The 17,888-nt window shown below is 35.4% G+C and overlaps 1 protein-coding gene across 1 annotated transcript; it reads left to right on the plus strand.

Moving 5' to 3' along the window:
- The first annotated feature begins 2,436 nt into the window (after positions 1–2,436).
- LOC129369759 (anoctamin-9) lies at positions 2,437–16,841 on the plus strand. The gene is made up of 25 exons (XM_055045402.1): positions 2,437–2,643; positions 2,766–2,877; positions 3,551–3,616; positions 3,712–3,831; positions 3,917–4,053; positions 5,278–5,327; positions 5,423–5,481; positions 6,093–6,172; positions 8,832–8,966; positions 9,063–9,156; positions 9,234–9,294; positions 11,324–11,406; positions 11,493–11,597; positions 11,757–11,903; positions 11,995–12,031; positions 12,491–12,602; positions 12,709–12,766; positions 12,884–12,981; positions 13,532–13,731; positions 13,814–13,966; positions 14,038–14,185; positions 14,264–14,377; positions 14,476–14,566; positions 14,747–14,859; positions 15,914–16,841. Exons 2-25 carry the CDS (start codon positions 2,857–2,859, stop codon positions 15,945–15,947), a joined length of 2,316 nt encoding a protein of 771 aa, XP_054901377.1. The 5' UTR covers positions 2,437–2,643; positions 2,766–2,856; the 3' UTR covers positions 15,948–16,841.
- The last annotated feature ends 1,047 nt before the right edge of the window (positions 16,842–17,888 follow it).

Raw genomic sequence — 17,888 nt, forward strand, 5'->3', positions numbered from 1 at the left:
TTACAAATTTCAAAATGTTTCAGCTAGAAATAATGCTTGTCTTCATACTTGAACTTACGAGACGGGCAATTGCGTAATTTAATTTCCTTAGAAGCATGTTCTCAAACAGTTTGTTGTATCATCCTTTCATTGAGGTGATGGATCCAAGCAGACCCAGTATACAGATTAAAATCAGAGCTGAGCAGAGACCCTTGAAAATAAATACTAGAATGAAATAAAAATGTGTGTCAAAGCAATAATTTACACTAGTCAATGATCAAGATGCAGAAAAACAGTTAACAAGGATCATAGGCAGACATTTTGAATACTGACAAACACAACTCCAGGACAACCTGAGGGATAAACATGAAAACATAAAAAGGAAATGGCTTAACAAAATAAAACAGGAAGCTTGCCTAAAGCTGAAACAACAACAAAAAAAAGCTAGACTGACATATCCTGACATACTGTACACTAAAAAGACTTTTGGTTCATTTGTCAACTCACACTTTCAGACAAAGTTTCAGTTTGATGATGATATCATCATTTCTTTCTACTTTATGTCATAGCTTGTGTTGGCATAATCACATAAAATCCCCCCAAAATTGCTTTGAAGGTGGTGACTGTAATGTGAAAACATGAACAATTGGAGGGGTATGAATTCATTGAGAAAAAAACTTCTTGAGCAGCTTGATCTTTCATTTGTTTCTCTTATTTTCTTAGTTGGAATTGAACTATTTAAATGACAGATTCTTGTGGCATTTCCCATAAATGTGGACAAGAGAAGAAAAGGAAGGAAAACTGCTGTGGCAGACTGTTTTCAAGACTTTTTCTTGAAAGCAGTTTGACACAGACTGATTTGAAGGCTGTAAGGAAGATGAGTTTGATACGGTGAGTTAATTTTCTACATTTACTCATCTATCTATAAGTCTTACTGCCATATTGGCATATCCAAGACATATTTGTTCAATCTATCCTGATTCACTGCATTTTTAAGCTCAATCTTTACATTGTAGGAGTCAAGAAATGTTTGGGTTGCAACTTCCAAAACTAAAATTATACACAACACTTAGGTAATTTCGGTGTCTTTGCTAAGTGTTTATAACGTTTCCAGTACAATTTTAAACAAGATATCAAAATAGAGTATCTATTGATAGAGACATTAATTATTTTTCTCACTATTTTATTACTGGAGAGACTGGTGCTCTTTATATAGGAGCGAGTAACTCGAGTAAAGGACATTATGTAGAAATATTGATGCAACTTCTCAAGATATCAAACAGGCAGTTAAAATTTTGACATATATTGGTGTTCAAAATTCACAACGACCCTAATCATAAAGCCAAATTAGTTCCAGTTCTAGGTGGTCTTCACAAAGAAAGTTTTTTGGAAGAGCAAACAAAATGTGTGATTAAGACCTAGAAACCTGACTCAGTGCCAACAGTCCTGTAGAGGCAATGCACCACAATTTCAGCAAATCAATGGGAGAAACTTGTGTATTTACTTTTCAAAGATGTGGAAGTCGAGGTACACTGTATGAAAGGGTGAGTCTTCCCAATGCCAAGTAAATTTACATAAAGTTTAAAGATGGAAGAAATAATTATTCTGGTATTTAGCAAAAATGAATTACTTTTGTAGTCCTGGTTGATCTAAAATAAGAAAATGTTAGTTAGGCAGGAAGGGTAAAAAAAGGTTCAGTTTCAACTTTATAGATTTACATTCACTAATGATTAGTTCTCAACAACTCTTTGAAAATAGATGGATGACAGAATATTTTATTTTCTTTTGAGATAAAAATATCTTTGTATTGAATTTTGCATTGATGCAACTAATAAAAGGAAAGATTTTGTCGTATAAATTTATTTGCCGTGTAAATGAGTCGAATAATAGAATTATTCTATTGTTGACGAATGTTAAATATAGTGTCGTAAAATACTCATCTGTGCTCTGGAGACATTGGTATGATTGCCCCCTGACTGGTTTGTTGCCATTTTTCAACGTATTTTTATATTTTTTTATTGTTTTGTTTTCTTCTTTTTTTTTACGTAAATTTGGACTTTGAGGATAATCTATCTTTCTATCTTTCTATCTTTCTATCTATCTATCTATCTATCTATCTATCTATCTATCTATCTATCTATCTATCTATCTATCTATCTATCTATCTATCTATCTATCTATCTATCTATCTATCTATCTATCTATCTATCTATCTATCTATCTATCTATCTATCTATCTATCTATCTATCTATCTATCTATCTATCTATCTATCTATCTATCTATCTATCTATCTATCTATCTATCTATCTATCTATCTATCTATCTATAATGAACTGAAAAATGTCGGATCCACTGATGATTCAATCATAGCCCTCTCAGAAGCCTGGCAGCCGGTTCAACGTCATCATGTTTGCCGCCATCTAGCGGCGGATAAGCGGAACGTCACAGTCCAGAGGAGGAGGAGGCAACGAAGAAATAGATGTCAGTCCATTCTCTCACCTGACAGATCACATCCAGAGTCTCATTTCGGCGTTGCCAGTAGTGCAACAGAGTGGACGGTGGTTTCCTTATATTTTTGACTCGCTTTTGTTCATACGGACTGAGTTGACGCGAGCAGAAAAGGTGGCGTCAGTCAAGATAAATGCGGTGACGGCAGCAACAGGTAGAGTCGCTTCTGACATACCTTTGCTTGTTAGAGAAAGACGCATTTCCTCCAGGTGTAGTCCGGAAGTTAGTGGCTATTTGTGGAAGACTGAATGTTTTTTTTTTTTTCTTTTTCCCCAGTGAGATATAACAAAGAGCTGAGTGACATTGGAGGACTCAGGGGAGAGGAAGGTTGTTTTTGTCCGGGAGGTCGCCGCTGGTTTTCCTCATCATGCCGGGGCACAGGAGGCAGGTAGGTCGCTGCTTTAATCATCACATTGATCCACAATGCAGCTGCTGAAGGGACAGTTATTAGTTGTATTACCGAAAGCTCGCTCCTGGAAAGCAATTGTTATTCTGTTCTTTGACACAGAGTCCAGACAGGCGCTGCGAAGCCCCTTTAAATAACACAAACCCATAAAAACACCTGATTACCTCTTTACAATGCTCATCTAAAGCCTGTTTGCATTTGCGCTGTCAGTAAGTGATTGAACTCAAATTGTGCCTCTAGATAAGCCGCTCCCTTTCTGATTGGAACTACATTCATGCTTAGCTGTATGGACGTGATTGCTCTGCTGATTGAGATATAGTCCAATGACCTACCATTCATTCGGGTTAGAGTTAGATTGTGCAGCGGCAGTTGTCTGGTGAGTCAGGTTCATGGTTTCTCCCTAAACTGGCATTCCCGGGCACGCCTCAGGTTATAGTTAGACTGGATTTCTGCAGCAGGTGATGAACTCTCCAGTGGTTTGTGCAAGATTTGAATCTGGCACATTCAGACTCAGCGAACTTGTTGTTTGCTAATATATATTTATCATTTCTAACACTTCCATGAAGGTTTTATGCAGTTCCTACTTGTATAATGGTTTATAACTGTGCAACTTAAGTTCAGCTTTTTTTGTTGTTGTTGTTGTTTTGTGATAAAGCCCAGTATCGAATTACTGGAATTTATGGGAGTGGTGAAAGAGAATGGCAATGAACCTCCTCCTGTGGTGAGTTGAACTGATGGACCAATTCTAAGAATACCCAGAACTATTTTGATCACTCACTGATAAATCTGACCTGGATCATTTTCGCGCACACACAGTTCACTCCACTGTCATATGACTACGTCCTGGTCGGCAAATTGTTGGATGACCGGGAGAGACACGCCAAGAAACAAAGGGAATACATAGAGCAGCTGCAGAATAAGAACTTCAAAGTGACAGTGGGTCTTGCACAATAAACAAAAACACATGCACTTTCTTTGTGGTAAAGTTCCTTATTAATTTGTCGCAATTTTTTCTTATTAGAAAATTATCAATGATAATCTCATCTTCTATGGGATCCAGGCGCCGAAAGAAATATTTCAGAAATACAGATATCTGCTCAAAATATCCGATGCCTGCAGTGGGAGCTCAACAGACAGCAATATCTCTCTTAGCACAAGGTAAGACCAGCAACTCCAGCGATGTCTGGCATTCAAAACAACCCCTGATGTTATTTTAAACGTTCCTTTTTATTATTATCATATAGTAGAGTGTTTTCATGCAAACTATCTTCACATGTATTGCAATTCACATCTAAGGTTTAAACACCTTCCTCATCGGTGTGAATGTATTATTAATTCTCAGCTTTAAATAATTTTATGAGCTGTTCTTTGATTTTTTTTCTTTGAAGAAACTCATTTAAATTGGCTGTAATGAAGATCTATTTTAATATAAAACACTAAAATTCAGTGCATTCAAAACGAGACGTGGGTTCACAAGTTTGAATTTGAACATGCACACACTCTAAACACTACTTAGCAATTTGTAGAGATACTAAACTTTTTGTGTAGCCATCAACAAACACAAGAAACAACTGGCATAATTCTTGCTGGAGTGAATGAGTTCATTTTGATATATATTTTTTCCTGACACAGACTCGAAAGCATTACACTTGAACTTTAAATAGTTTAAGTCAGTTTAAGTCTTGAAGCTCCAGTTTATCCTGCTTTATATCTCCTAAAACAGGTTTTGATCGTAATCTTGTTTGAGCACCAAATTTGAACAAAGATTTTGCCAGTATTTCTGCTTCTTTATTTATGAAGTGCACTTGTACCAATTGAAGTAAAAATAAGCCCTCAGCATGATGCTGCCACTACAATTCTTGACAATCGGTAATGTTTGTTTTATTATTATAGTTTGACTCCTTCAAACGTATATTCTGTCATTGTGACGTATTAGTTTAAGCTTTATTTCATTTCACCATAGGAAGCTTCCTGAAAGTTGCAAAAAGCATTGGTGTCTGTATAAATTGCTAAGGGACATTTATGCAAATATTAGTGGGGATGTTTGTACACATTTGAGCTTGTTTGTAGTATTTTGACCATTAATTTATTTGAGAAATATATGAAAAGAAAACCTCAATTCTTGTTTTGAAAGAAAAAGAAAAAAGACTTGACTCATCATTCCTTGCTGAAAATTCATGAATGTTCCCACAAGAGTAATTTATGTCAAGATGTTTATTAAGATTTCATTTTTAGATCACACTTCATTCTCTTGTGTGAACTAGATCAATTCAATTATTATTTAAAAGTAAATTTATTTATGGGTCAGCTGAATAAATGACATTATTCTCCTCATTTGCTGCATCACTGACTTTACAAGTGATACTTGTCCCATTATTGCAGGATAAGGATCGTCCACTTCATCATAAATCACACACAAATCGGCACTAAAGGTGAGTCAGAGCAGTTGATAATCTGGGCTCTGAAAACGTGATTTTGATCAACTCCTCATTTTTCTCATCGTTCTCCTTTGCTGGAAACTTTTCAGAGAACTTGCGGGATCTCATGAAGGCTAAGGTTTTTGAGACGAGGTTCTGTTTACATGAGGTAAAATTCCAACTTCACGTTATTGTTCAACACCAAATTACATTATATAAAATGTAATTGCAAAACAGAAATAACATTTAACACCAAAGCTTGAAAAAGTCAGGGACATTTTATCAGCCATGATTAATCACACTAAACAGGTTTTGTGCTTGGTTAAATGTTTTTGTTGTTTTTAGATGCTTTAAGATAATGAGGATGAAACTTCATTGTGGCTTTCTTAACAAAACATTGCTGCCAAAAGATATTTGCTCACAGAAATGCAATGCAATTCTTGTTAGTGCGATGAGTCATCCAGCGCTGGGAGTACGCAGGCTTGTGTGTGAGCATACAGTGTTGTTATGCGACTGAGAAAACATTAGCATGTTTGCCCTTCTGTTTTCTGGACAAACACAGGCAGGATAAGATAAATTCATTTCCTGTGTGCTTAGCATGATTGTTCAGATGTGCAGCAACAACAGTGTTAACTTAAAATGTTCTGAAAATGGCACCACATCACATTTTCACGCTGCAGGATTCATCTTTTAGTGCAACTGTATGCAGTATGAAAGCAGTTTGTTCGAATCTCTTTTTCATATTGATGATTTCCTTTGATTTTGCGCCCCCGCTTTCAGAAAAGGAAACAGAAAGAGCTGAAGGAGGAATGGGCACGATGGACGGCCTGTCTCAAAGGGCAACCCATAACTAAAGTCAGGTTTGGACTGCAACACAACAGCCTCTTCATTATTCCGCTTTTTATGCAGTTGATTAAATGGCTGCAGGGTTGTTATAGAAACAAGAAAACAGCCGAGATCCCTTCAACATCATAGAGGTCTGCCTGTGGAATTTCACATGCAAGCAGAAAAAATTTTGATATCAGTCAAACTACCAGAAGAAAAAGGAATGACATAATTCAACATAATTATAGACATTTGTTTAAAAGAAACTGCACTAACTGATTCATTCCTCTGCATGACTGTAGTATTGTAACAGTACTGACACTATTCTGTTTGACTTACAACACAAAACCTTTATAATTTGTTGTCTATTTTATTTCTGCCTTTATTCATTTATCATATTTTTAAACACTGTGATTTTTGTATATTTCAGCTTTTGCAGCTTCTGCAAATTTTGAAGCTTCTGCAAGATTTTTGCAGTAATATATTACAGAATTTCTGAAATTGGACTTAACTGAGTGGTTTATAAACAGTCATTATCTTACGTGCAGTAGATAATTTTCTCAGCATATTAACTTTGACAAAACAGACATTATTTTTCCCAATCATGACTACAGTGCCATGCAAAGGCAAAGGCAACTACAAAACTTTTTGCATTTTACAACTACAAATTTCCATTCTTTGTCTTTCTGTCTGGACTTTGTTTGAAGGACCAACATGAGGTAACATATATTTTTGAAGTACAAAGATAAAAAGACATCAAATTATATTTTCTGTGCAAATATAAATCTAAAATGTGTGGCATTGCCCCCTTCAGTGCGAGAAGAAGAAAAGCGGAACTTCACCGGTTGAGGCAACCAGAAGATGCAGGGTTTCTTCTAATTAAAGGGAGTTAGCTTGCATACTAGTCCTCCAAAAGAATTGCCATTAAAAGGAGTGGGAAATAAATATCTTGCAACAAGAAACAAGAAGCAAAAGTGATAATGACTCTTGATAACAAAACGAGATTTAAATTTTTGATTTTTTGTCAGAAACCCCAACATTTTAACCTTTGTGAGAATTTTAAATAAAAAAAAGTAGACAAACAAACAGAAGCTGTAACATTGTAATCAACTCTTAAGTTCTAAAAAAACAAACCGTCAGTCAAAATTCAAAAGCAGAAAAACAACAAAAAATGTGTTGCTGTTAAAAACTGGAACTGTATCATAAACTCTCCTCATACAAAAGAGAAGATCCACTTTTGATCTGAGCCACATTGCAAAAGAAGCTTGATCTCATTCTTTCTGTTAAGATCAGGATTTCATGTCCATAGGTGAGAGGTGACAGATTGCCTGAGCCCTAATCCCTCTATCTCACTCCACCTTGCCAACAACAAGGTGGAGTGAACAACAACCCAAGAGTCACTTTACAGCCCACATGGATCGTCTGCCGCCAGTGGAAATCAACACTTAGTTTCTACTTATGTTGAGAACAAACATTGGATCACATCTGACTTCATATATGAATATTTTTAGTCTTCTGTGTTTTCCTAAACTTTCTAGGCAAATTATTGTTTCATTGACATGCAACGTTTATTATCAGCCAAACAATATATTCCATTTTTACAGCGCTTTTCAGCAACAGGGCAGTTCAAAGTGCTTTACACCATAAAAACATAAAAATGCTGTACAAAAGAGTTTATGCATGTTACTTTTACTTTTTGATGGATTTAGATGAAGCTAACTGTTTTAAGACCCAATTTATCAGCCTTAAGAAAACCCCTTCAATGTGTCAGATCCTCAAATTAATTTATTTAAACTAAATATCATACACTGAGAACCAACTTTCAAATGATTTGACTGAATAAAGCTGCAGTATGTAACTTATATAAAGGGTAATTGTTCCATTACAAAACCTTAGAAATGGCTTTGTAATTGTTTCCAGACAAATCAGTAACTTTCTTCCTCATCTGCGTTTGAATGTCTTTAAAGCAATCTGGGATGATTTTTTAAAATATATTTTAGGCCACTTATTGTTATCAGAAAGGTTCTGTTTAAATCTCTTAAATGTACAGGTTTAGCAGTCTACATGTGTCAGTGTTTAGTGAAATTTTGCACAACTTTCAAATGAAATGTGATTAAGCACATTTAATTTAGTTAATGGATACTTTTTATTTCTTTAACATTAGAGAAATGATTAAAGTATGCAGGCTGTGGGTCTCTTTTTGCTTGATGATTTTGATGATGATATCTTTCAAAATGTAATTGAAACAAGCAATATAAACATGTCTGGATGATGTTTATATGTTTTTTTGTGCTATTCAAATAAACATCAATTGGCTTTACTTGAATTACGAACTTGTGTTGAGGGCCAATGCTTGGTCTACTTTTACTTCTTGATTGAATAAATTATTAATAAAACTTCAGCAGTAAATTTGAGTTTCTTTCCAAAAATTTTGAAAATAGTTGTTCAAAATGAATCCATGACTTAACAGAGTTAAATTTAGATATACCTGATGAAACCCTGATTGGAAATCTTTTTATACTGACTTTGAACATCTTTGTCTGATATTAAAATTTTGTTTGATTTCAGACATTAAAGTGTTAAAAATAATCAAATGAGGCAGATGCTTTTTCACAGTATTGTATTTGCGTGCAGTTTGTTTCTTCCCTGACTTGGGTTTTTCTTCTTGTCTGCACTGTTTGTGTGTTTTTTCAGGAACTACTTTGGAGAGAAGGTGGCCTTGTACTTCCTGTGGTTGGGATGGTACACATTTCTCCTCATCCTACCAGCTGTTATAGGCATCTTAGTCTTTCTCTACGGCCTCAGTTACTTCAACTCTTCACCCCTCGTGTAAGCTTTCCAACGTTTTCTTTCTCTTAAGTGATATGACAGAACATTTTCCTCTGTAATTACCCCTCCATAATGACTGACCTTACTGTCTTGTAGACAAGAGGTTTGTGAGTCTAACACAGTCATGTGTCCACTTTGTGACAATGGTTGCAAAGTGTGGAAGCTTTCAGACACATGCTCATATGCCAAGGTTTGTCTGCTTTACTACTAAGTAGCTCTTTGGTTAATAACTGCTGGCTGGTTCTCACTGCTGATCTCTGTTCACAGCTGAGCCTGCTGTTCGACAATAACGGCACGGTGTTCTTCGCCATGTTCATGGCAATATGGAGTGAGTTTGTGAGCACATGCAAACATGCACATTCAAAATAATAGAACCCATACCTCAAAGTGAGACACATTTATTAACTGAAATTCAGCTGGAGATTTCTGTTATAATGCTATTGTGGATTTGCTGAAACATTTTGGCTGTACCTTGCACAATTGCATGTTCTTCTGTCTCAGAATTATTTCATTTAGCTGCCAGTTTTTTATGATAACGAGAAGTTCACTGCCAAGAATATATCAAACCTACTCCTCTTGGCTACTTACCTCTGAAACAGGCGCCATCTGTCTGTGGGAGTGGTTAAGCATGCAGCAATTTATATAATCTGAAGTAATATATAACCCAGCTTCTAAAAAAGCTAAGAAATGACTTGACTGTGAGACAAGACCATAACTTTACTGCGGGTTGGATGTTTGCACACAATCATCATGGGCATGAATGACACAGTGCTAGAGTTATTACAATGTACAAAACGAACTTTAATACATATTTTCCAAACTTCTTCCACATATAAAATGAGATATATTTAGTACAAGTAAATAAATATAAGAAGTAATAAACATAGAGTAACTTAGTTGTATCAGTGATGCACTCTTGAACTGAGACTTTGCTGGAGCTTCTTTTGAATCAACTTTGGTGTTCAGTTTAATTTCACACCTGCCATCAGTTGTAGAGAATGTGATGAAATTCAGTTGTAGAGAATGTGATGAAATTCAGCTACAGACCCAGTAGCAGATCCTTGACATTTGCTCATTTGCATTCTTAGAGTTACTGAGATGCTACATGGTCTCATTTTACAAATGGATCAGTCAGGAGAAGTGAACAAATAAACTTTACCACACACATTTTTCAGATTGAAGGAAGTAAACAGTTGACTAGAGAAATTATTGGACGACAGGGACAACACAGAAGCATTTCTCGGTAACTGATAAAAACAAGAAGAGTCTGAAAATGGTGATGGATTATATAATCTGAAGTAATATATAACAAGAGTTTCTAAAAAGCATTGGTTGTTTTCTACATGCGGCAACAATCCCTTGTATTCTTCATGTTTGGGAAGCGAGACGTGCAGAGCTAAAAGACAAAACCATCTTCTTTCAAAGGAAACACCCTGTTCTTGCTAAAATCTCCCCTGGCATTGTGGGATCACGTGTTGTAGTCTGGTGAAACTAAACTGGAACTTTAACGCTTCCAAAAACACGTTTGCTATAAAAACAACAGCCTCACTAAAATTACACCACACCTACAGAAGCGAACATGTCATTTTGTCAAGATGGGAAATGAAAGATGTGCACACGTTTGAGAGTCAATAAGTATTAAGAATTTGGTGCCTAAACTGTATGCTCTTCTTTTAGCTTCTCATTTGATATCTGAGTATTATTTTTGGTAGAATTTGTAGATTTCAGTTGAAATTGCTGGGTTTCTGACACAGACCCAGTCTCCAAACACTATGCTTTAAAAATAATTAAATGTTTTTGTGTGTAGTTGAGTACATGGCAATTTTAAAACCTTATTGTAACCTGTTTTGTCCACATGTGTGTTTTTGGTCATTTCACTATAGATTGGAGAAAAACCTCAATAACTAAAATCTTGTGGAATCAATTTTTCTTCAAATACATCATTAAAGATGTGTGTACCATCTTTGATATATTATGAAAGAAGAACAGTTCAAATGCATTGTGCAAATTTAGGAATAAATTTGGGATCATGAGAACGTCTGGCACACATTTTTATCAACATTAATATGAGTCACATAAATTGTATGAATTGAAACATATTGCAAATTTTTGAATGTTTGAATTTAGTCTCAATTTTGTCTGCAAACTCCCACAAATTTTCGACTTAAAAGTAAGATTTAAATCTGGAATGAAACAATTCTTTTTAGTCCAGTTTCAATTTGGTTGAAATTTTCTGATTGTTTGTTGGACAATAAACTGCAAATATAAGCAAATTTCAATAACATAAATGTCAAAAACACATAGGAAGTAATTATGTGTAATAATCAGGTATTTACAGAGAAGATTGTCTTCCACAGCAACACTGTTTATGGAGTTCTGGAAGAGACATCTGGCCAGTTACGTATGCCAATGGAGAGTGATTGACTGGTCTGAATCAGAGGTTTGGAATATTGTATGTCTTTCAGGCAGCAATAGAGCTCATCAAATTGCCCTTTGGTCTAATTTATAGCTTTAATTTAATTGCAGGAGGAACTGATCCTGGAACTCTTGAACGATGCCAACTGTCGCCCGAAGATGTACAAGCATTCTTACTTGCGCACCGCTCTGGTTTTGATCTGTGTCATAGTTATGGTGAGATATGTCATTTTTCTGACCTCATCAAAATGCATTATTTGGTCAAAATAAGAGGGCCAAAATTAGAAATGTGTGAATATATTGTGGTTTTCAATAAATTATGGAGACCCATATATTTATTGGCAGGTAATAGATTTTTTTTTTCTGTTTTCTCAGATACTGGTGATTATTGGCTTGACACATTTGTTGGTGGTATTCAGGGTGCTATTAACAGGGCTTCTGACTGAATATTTCCAAAGCAACCTCGGCTCTATGTTGGGAGGCGCTGTGCTCCATTTTCTCATCATCACCATCATGACTAAGGTACTAAGACCTCTACATGTATATTCCATTGGTATTGTTGTAGTACTCTCTGTGATCCTGATATCTTGTGATTCTTTTTTTTTTTTTGTAGGTTAACAGGATTGTTGCGTTGAAGCTCTGTAAGATAGGTATTTCTGCTCTACTTGTCACAAATATCTACTTCAAACTAAAGCAGGAAGTGTGAATATTAAAACTGAGCATACACACAGAAAAAATTGTCTGTTGTGATTAATCACTAAAATGCATCTTTTTAGGGCAGAGCAAAACTAAAACCTGCTTAATAAGCACATTCTCTTAATGGCTTTAAACACTCTAAAAGATACACACAGTTTTTATTGGTTAGGACACAATGACATAAGAAATCAAAAATTAAAGAAAGTTTCCAAGCAACTCAAATATTTTTATGAGTTCTGTACTTAGACTTTGGATGAGTAGGACTCTACTCACGGGAGGGAAACAAAGACAAAAAACAAGAAAATATTGTTATACTGCATTAATGCATCTCAAATCTTCTGAATATTGTTCATATTTTGGGCCTGTGTAAACCTAGCAGAGCTTTCAAACATGTCAAACGTTGTGTTTCACAGAAAAGACGAGGACATTTGCTGACACGGAGAAAAGTTTCACAGTCAAGATGTTCACCTTCCAGTTCTTCACCTACTTCTCCTCCCTCTTCTACGTTGCATTTTTTCTTGGCAGGTAAAACTCTGGATTTATGCTCTGATATCTGAAGCCTACTGTTCTTTACTAATTGGTTTAGGCTTACATGACAAGTCACTGAATGTTTTTCTTGCACTGATAACAGGATTAACGGCCATCCAGGTGAATATGTACGGCTTGCAGGCCAATGGAGACTGGAAGAAGTGAGCGATTACAGTTTCATATCTCATTTATCATGAAACAGCTAAAGGAATGATGTTGTACTTTTTATGTGAATAAAGTGACTGCATTATTTCTACAAGTTTCACTGTTTCTTTTAGTGTCACCCGAGTGGATGTCTCACAGACTTGTTCATTCAAATGGCAATTATAATGGTGCTGAAGCAAATCATCAGTAATATGTTTGAGTACTTTGCTCCGTAAGTAATATTTTATTACTTTCCATCATATAGCTTTTTGTTTATGTCATGCTTTCTTATGTTGTGCCATATTTCATTTTATTTTGCTGACATGACAGAGGCTGGTAGTGACTATTTACATTTATTTAGTTACATTTGCTTGAATAAGTGTGTGAAAAAATAAATAAACTGAAATTTTAGAGTAGTTTAACTCTTAGTTGAATTAGATCTTTGGATGCTCTACCCACAGAGAGAAATTTCACTCAGTTTCATTATGTAATACCATATCATAGCACATTATATTATATTATGTAGTTACATTTAGCATCATATTGCAATATAATATATCACATCAACTCATATGGCACTGCATAGTTTTATCTTAATCTTTTTGCTGATCGCTCTTGAAAGTGGATCACCCTATTTCTGTTATTCTCTTCTCTGAATCCTGAAGCCAACAAGGCATCATATTGTCTTATCTCATGTCGTATTACATACTTTCTACATGTATCGTATCATATCATGTGCAAAAAATTGGTTTAGACTAATTAAAGGTGTCTGTTTGCATTAGCCTGCTCAAGAAGTTCATGGAGAAGAGGAAAAGGCGACGTAAGCTGCAGAGGAAATGCGCCACCTGCTATCTGAAAGACGATTATACGCTCAAAGAGGGACAAGAGCTGTGTGAAAACTGCAAACTCAGGGACTGGCACACGAACTATGAACTCACCGATGTGGACTCTTTCAGCGTCTTCAATGAGTTCTTAGAGATGGGTATGAACTGCATGATTAGTAAGCACTGAACTTGTCTTGGTTCATTTTGTTTCACTTTGTTTTTTCTGTACTCTCGCTGCAGTGATCCAGTTTAGCTTTACCACCATATTTGTGGCGGCATTTCCACTTGCTCCTCTGTTTGCTCTCCTCAATAATGTGATTGAGATCCGCTTGGACGCCATTAAGATGGTCACACTGGAGCGCAGAATGGTCCCAAAGAAGACCAATACTATTGGTAATTATGAACTATGGATATTAGTTTATTTTGGATTCATGCATGTTGACGGTTCTTTCGTTTTTCCTCAGGCATCTGGATTGACATACTGGAGGCTATTGGTGTTTTAGCTGTCATTGTAAATGGGCTGGTAATTGGAGTTTCATCTGATTTTATCCCTCGACTTGTGTATCGTTACGTCTATGGCCCATGTGTCAACGGCACAGCAGGGGTGAAAGAGTGAGATTTTTTCCTTTTCTTTAAAATGGTTTTATGTTGCCATAAAACATTTCCTTCATCTTCATTCTTGTGCCTCAGCTGCATGTCTGGTTACATCAACAACACCCTCTCTGTAGCGTCAATGGCTGATAGCAAAGTAAAGTTTGACCCAACCCAAATGTTCACAGATGGAATCATTGCTACTTCATGCAGGTTTGTTTTTCTTTCAAATTGCTTTTAAAAGTTTTTTTTTAAATAAATAAAAATGATTCTGTCAGCACGCATATTTTCCATTGTGCTTCTTTTCACAGCTACAAAGATTACAGAGATTCTGACTTTAATGTTACCCATCAGTTTTGGCTGATTTTAGCCTTGCGCTTTGCTTTTGTTATCCTCTTTGAGGTAAGTCTTGTCAACTACAAAAACCTGAGCTTAAAAACTTTCTTTGAAAGCAATAGTGAAACCAGTCATTGTTTTAAATTTTTTAAAAGCTGAATGACAAGCTTGGGAACAAAGCACATTCTGCATGATGACATATGGAGAAAAGTATTGCATTCCTAACTTTATCTACTCTCTTTGCAGCATGTTCTTGTCATATGTAAGTTCATTGGATCTTGGTTCATTCCGCCTTCGCCGATGAATGTGAAAAATGAAGGACTCCTCGACAAATTCAATAGACTTCAAGAGGAACTAAAGTGAGTCTCTGTTTAGTTTCATTTCGGAAGACCTAATCTCAGTATAATAATTAACTACATACATGTACAGTAATTCATTATTCAGACCTCACTAAAAACAAGCAACATAAAAATATGATGTTTCACAGACTCAGACTTCTGTCTGTACTTTACCAAACAGAATTACTGCTAAGTTTTTTATAGTTATTTTTCCGCAACAGTTACGCTCCTTATGAAAAATCTTGTCAACCTCAAAATAAAAGTGTGACATTATCATGTTTTCTGAAGTAAGTCATTTTATTTATATAGCACATTTTCAGCAACAGCAACAAGTGCTTTACATGAATTAGAAGGAAATACAAACAAAACAAAAAAACCATAAGAAAGACTAAAAGGTAAATGTATAAAACTGCATATTGGTTCTTATCCATAAGAATAAACAGTCCACATAAACTATCAGGTTTCTTGGATTCTTGTTGGTTCTCCAGGTTTGGTGAGAGTTCAGAACAGTAAGCCAGGCGAGCCAAACTCGGTCTCATTACTTCAGGGTAATATTAATAAAAGCAAAACACACCCAAATACATGGCAAATAATTTTAATATTATTTTACAAATAGGAATCTGAAAAGTGTGGTGCAGAGCAGCTTGTTCATGTCTCTATTTCATACCCAATATGGCTTGAAGCAGAGTGCAGATAGATTTCTTTTATATTTTTAGTAACAACTAAATGTCAGCCAGGCAGCAGATCCTCCCACCTGAGTACCGCATGTCTGAAGCTCCTCCAGAGTTATTCTCTGATTTATGCTCTCTTGTAGTGTATATCAGGTGCACATTCAATTTAAACAAAATTGAATCAAAATATCTTTTGTCACTCATATTGTTATTCAGCAGCAGAGGAAGCATAATAAAGCAGCAGAGGAAGGGCATTTCTTTTAGCAGTGACACGTTTTTTCTGTTTTGTTGCATTTTTCATCATTGTCTGTAATGAAGATGTTTAAACAGATTAAAATATGAAACATATTATTCTGGCTCAGAGTGTGCAATTGATATCTAATGACTTCAAATATTTCCTGCAGGTATTTCAAGTCTGACAGTGTTTGCACGCCTTGACAGGACGTATTTTACTGTGAAAACACAACCCCTGTGTGGCCTTGTGCATCTATGTGTAAAGCTGGAGCAGTTTGAAACATTTTATAATTACCCTGAAGAGATCAACAGTGAACTGAATGGACACTGTAAGTGCTCCCTGGATTGCACACATCGTTTTGGTCCATGTATGGAAAAGCTTTACAGAAACACAGCTTTCTTATTGTTGGATTCATATCGATAAGGTCAGAAATTCAGACATGATATTTGCATGGTTCTCATACTAATTTTGGAGTTTTGATTATTTGATTTGTCCATTTTGAATGATGATAACATACAGTTTCAGGGGCAGTTAAAACCAAGGATTGACATTGGGTTAACATATAGATGTGGGCTTAGTATTTTAATGTGTCATCTTTGCAGTTGTATGTTGTGTAATCATTTCATATTTTATTTAATAAAAAGCATGTTTTATTTTTTTTTAAATCACTAAAAGTACCAAAATACTAACAATTATGCCCATGTTGAATGGATGTAAACCCCTGAACAGAAGTGTGTGTATACTGTAACTGATATCACTGACCTAGCCTTTTATAACATTGTTGGTATTATATACTGAGTTTTGGCTGAGAGCTTAAGTGTTGGATCTGTGATTTTGAGCCATACAGTATATGACTATTCTATGAAAGTACTAAACTGCACATAGACTGCTGATTGTGTTATCATGATGCCTTAAGCTGTAAAACAAAACAAAAAAATTGCTTGTTGCTTTTTTCAGATAGTTTGTTTATGTAAGGAAGAATGTTTTCCATTATTATATTTTATATAATTGAATAAAATAAGAGATTTGAATGTATAGGAGATATTGTTTATGCCTGTATTTTTGTTTTGAGCAATAATAAAGCTTCTTAACTAATATTTCTAAATAGCATGTGGTCATAAACTGATGATTGTCTTTATAAATAACTGAATAACTAAGGTAAATTACATGAGGCACTAAAATCATGATGTTTAAATCTACTCTGCCTGTAAACATTTACTTTAATGAAGACATTCAGTGATCAACAATGTAAGTTTTTGTCATGTTTAAGTTTAAAGCAAGACCAAAATGCAGATGTGAGTTTGGTGTAATCAAAAACAGACGCTGAGGAGGAGAACATGAACATGCAGGATGATAGGAAACACAAATGAAAATGAACAATGAAACCAGTGAGCTATATGAACAAATCAGGGCGTGGAGAAAGTCGTGTGATCCAATTCTGATCAGGTAATTGAAGATAGCTGTGCAAGGAAGCAGAACTAGTAGGCTAAGAAACACTTTAGTAAACTTAACTAATACTCAAAGAAACAGCAAATCAGGGGGAAGAACAACACTGATGTAAGAGAACAAAATCCAAACTCAAAAACAAAACAAAAATGCTCAGGTTTCTCAGGATGCAAAAGATGATAATATTTATGTCACACGTGATTCAAATCAGCTGCATTTGTTAACTTAAAATCAAAAGACAAATATTGCTGAATTTGCTTAAAAATGTTTAGGCTGCTCAGCATTGATTCCACATTTGGATATTTTATTTACCTGCCTCAGGAGTATTTTAGCTGCCAGTTTTTCTGATGCAGAGGAGAAATTACATCACAGAGCAAGATCCTCTTGGCTGCGAACCTCTGAAAGACAAATCCTACATAGGCACTGGTGTCCAGGTTGAATGTCATGCTTTAAAAATAAAAATGTGAGGCATGCTTGTAAAAGATAAAAAAAAATGTAATTCTTAATAGTATGAAGCTTCCTTGCACCATGTTCTTGTCTGGTGAAAATCCATTGCAGCCTGGCTTGTGCCAGCAGCTTCCCCGCATGTGGAGAAAGATCTCAAAAGGATTAAAAAAGAAAGAAAAAAGGGGGGAATTTCAAAAATATGACGGTTTTAAAAATCACAACCAAGCATGGTTGCACTTGACGCGTAAAAA

Source organism: Poeciliopsis prolifica, unplaced genomic scaffold (assembly GCF_027474105.1).
Source record: "Poeciliopsis prolifica strain line A6 unplaced genomic scaffold, Auburn_PproV2 SCAFFOLD001, whole genome shotgun sequence".
Lineage (NCBI taxonomy): Eukaryota > Metazoa > Chordata > Actinopteri > Cyprinodontiformes > Poeciliidae > Poeciliopsis > Poeciliopsis prolifica.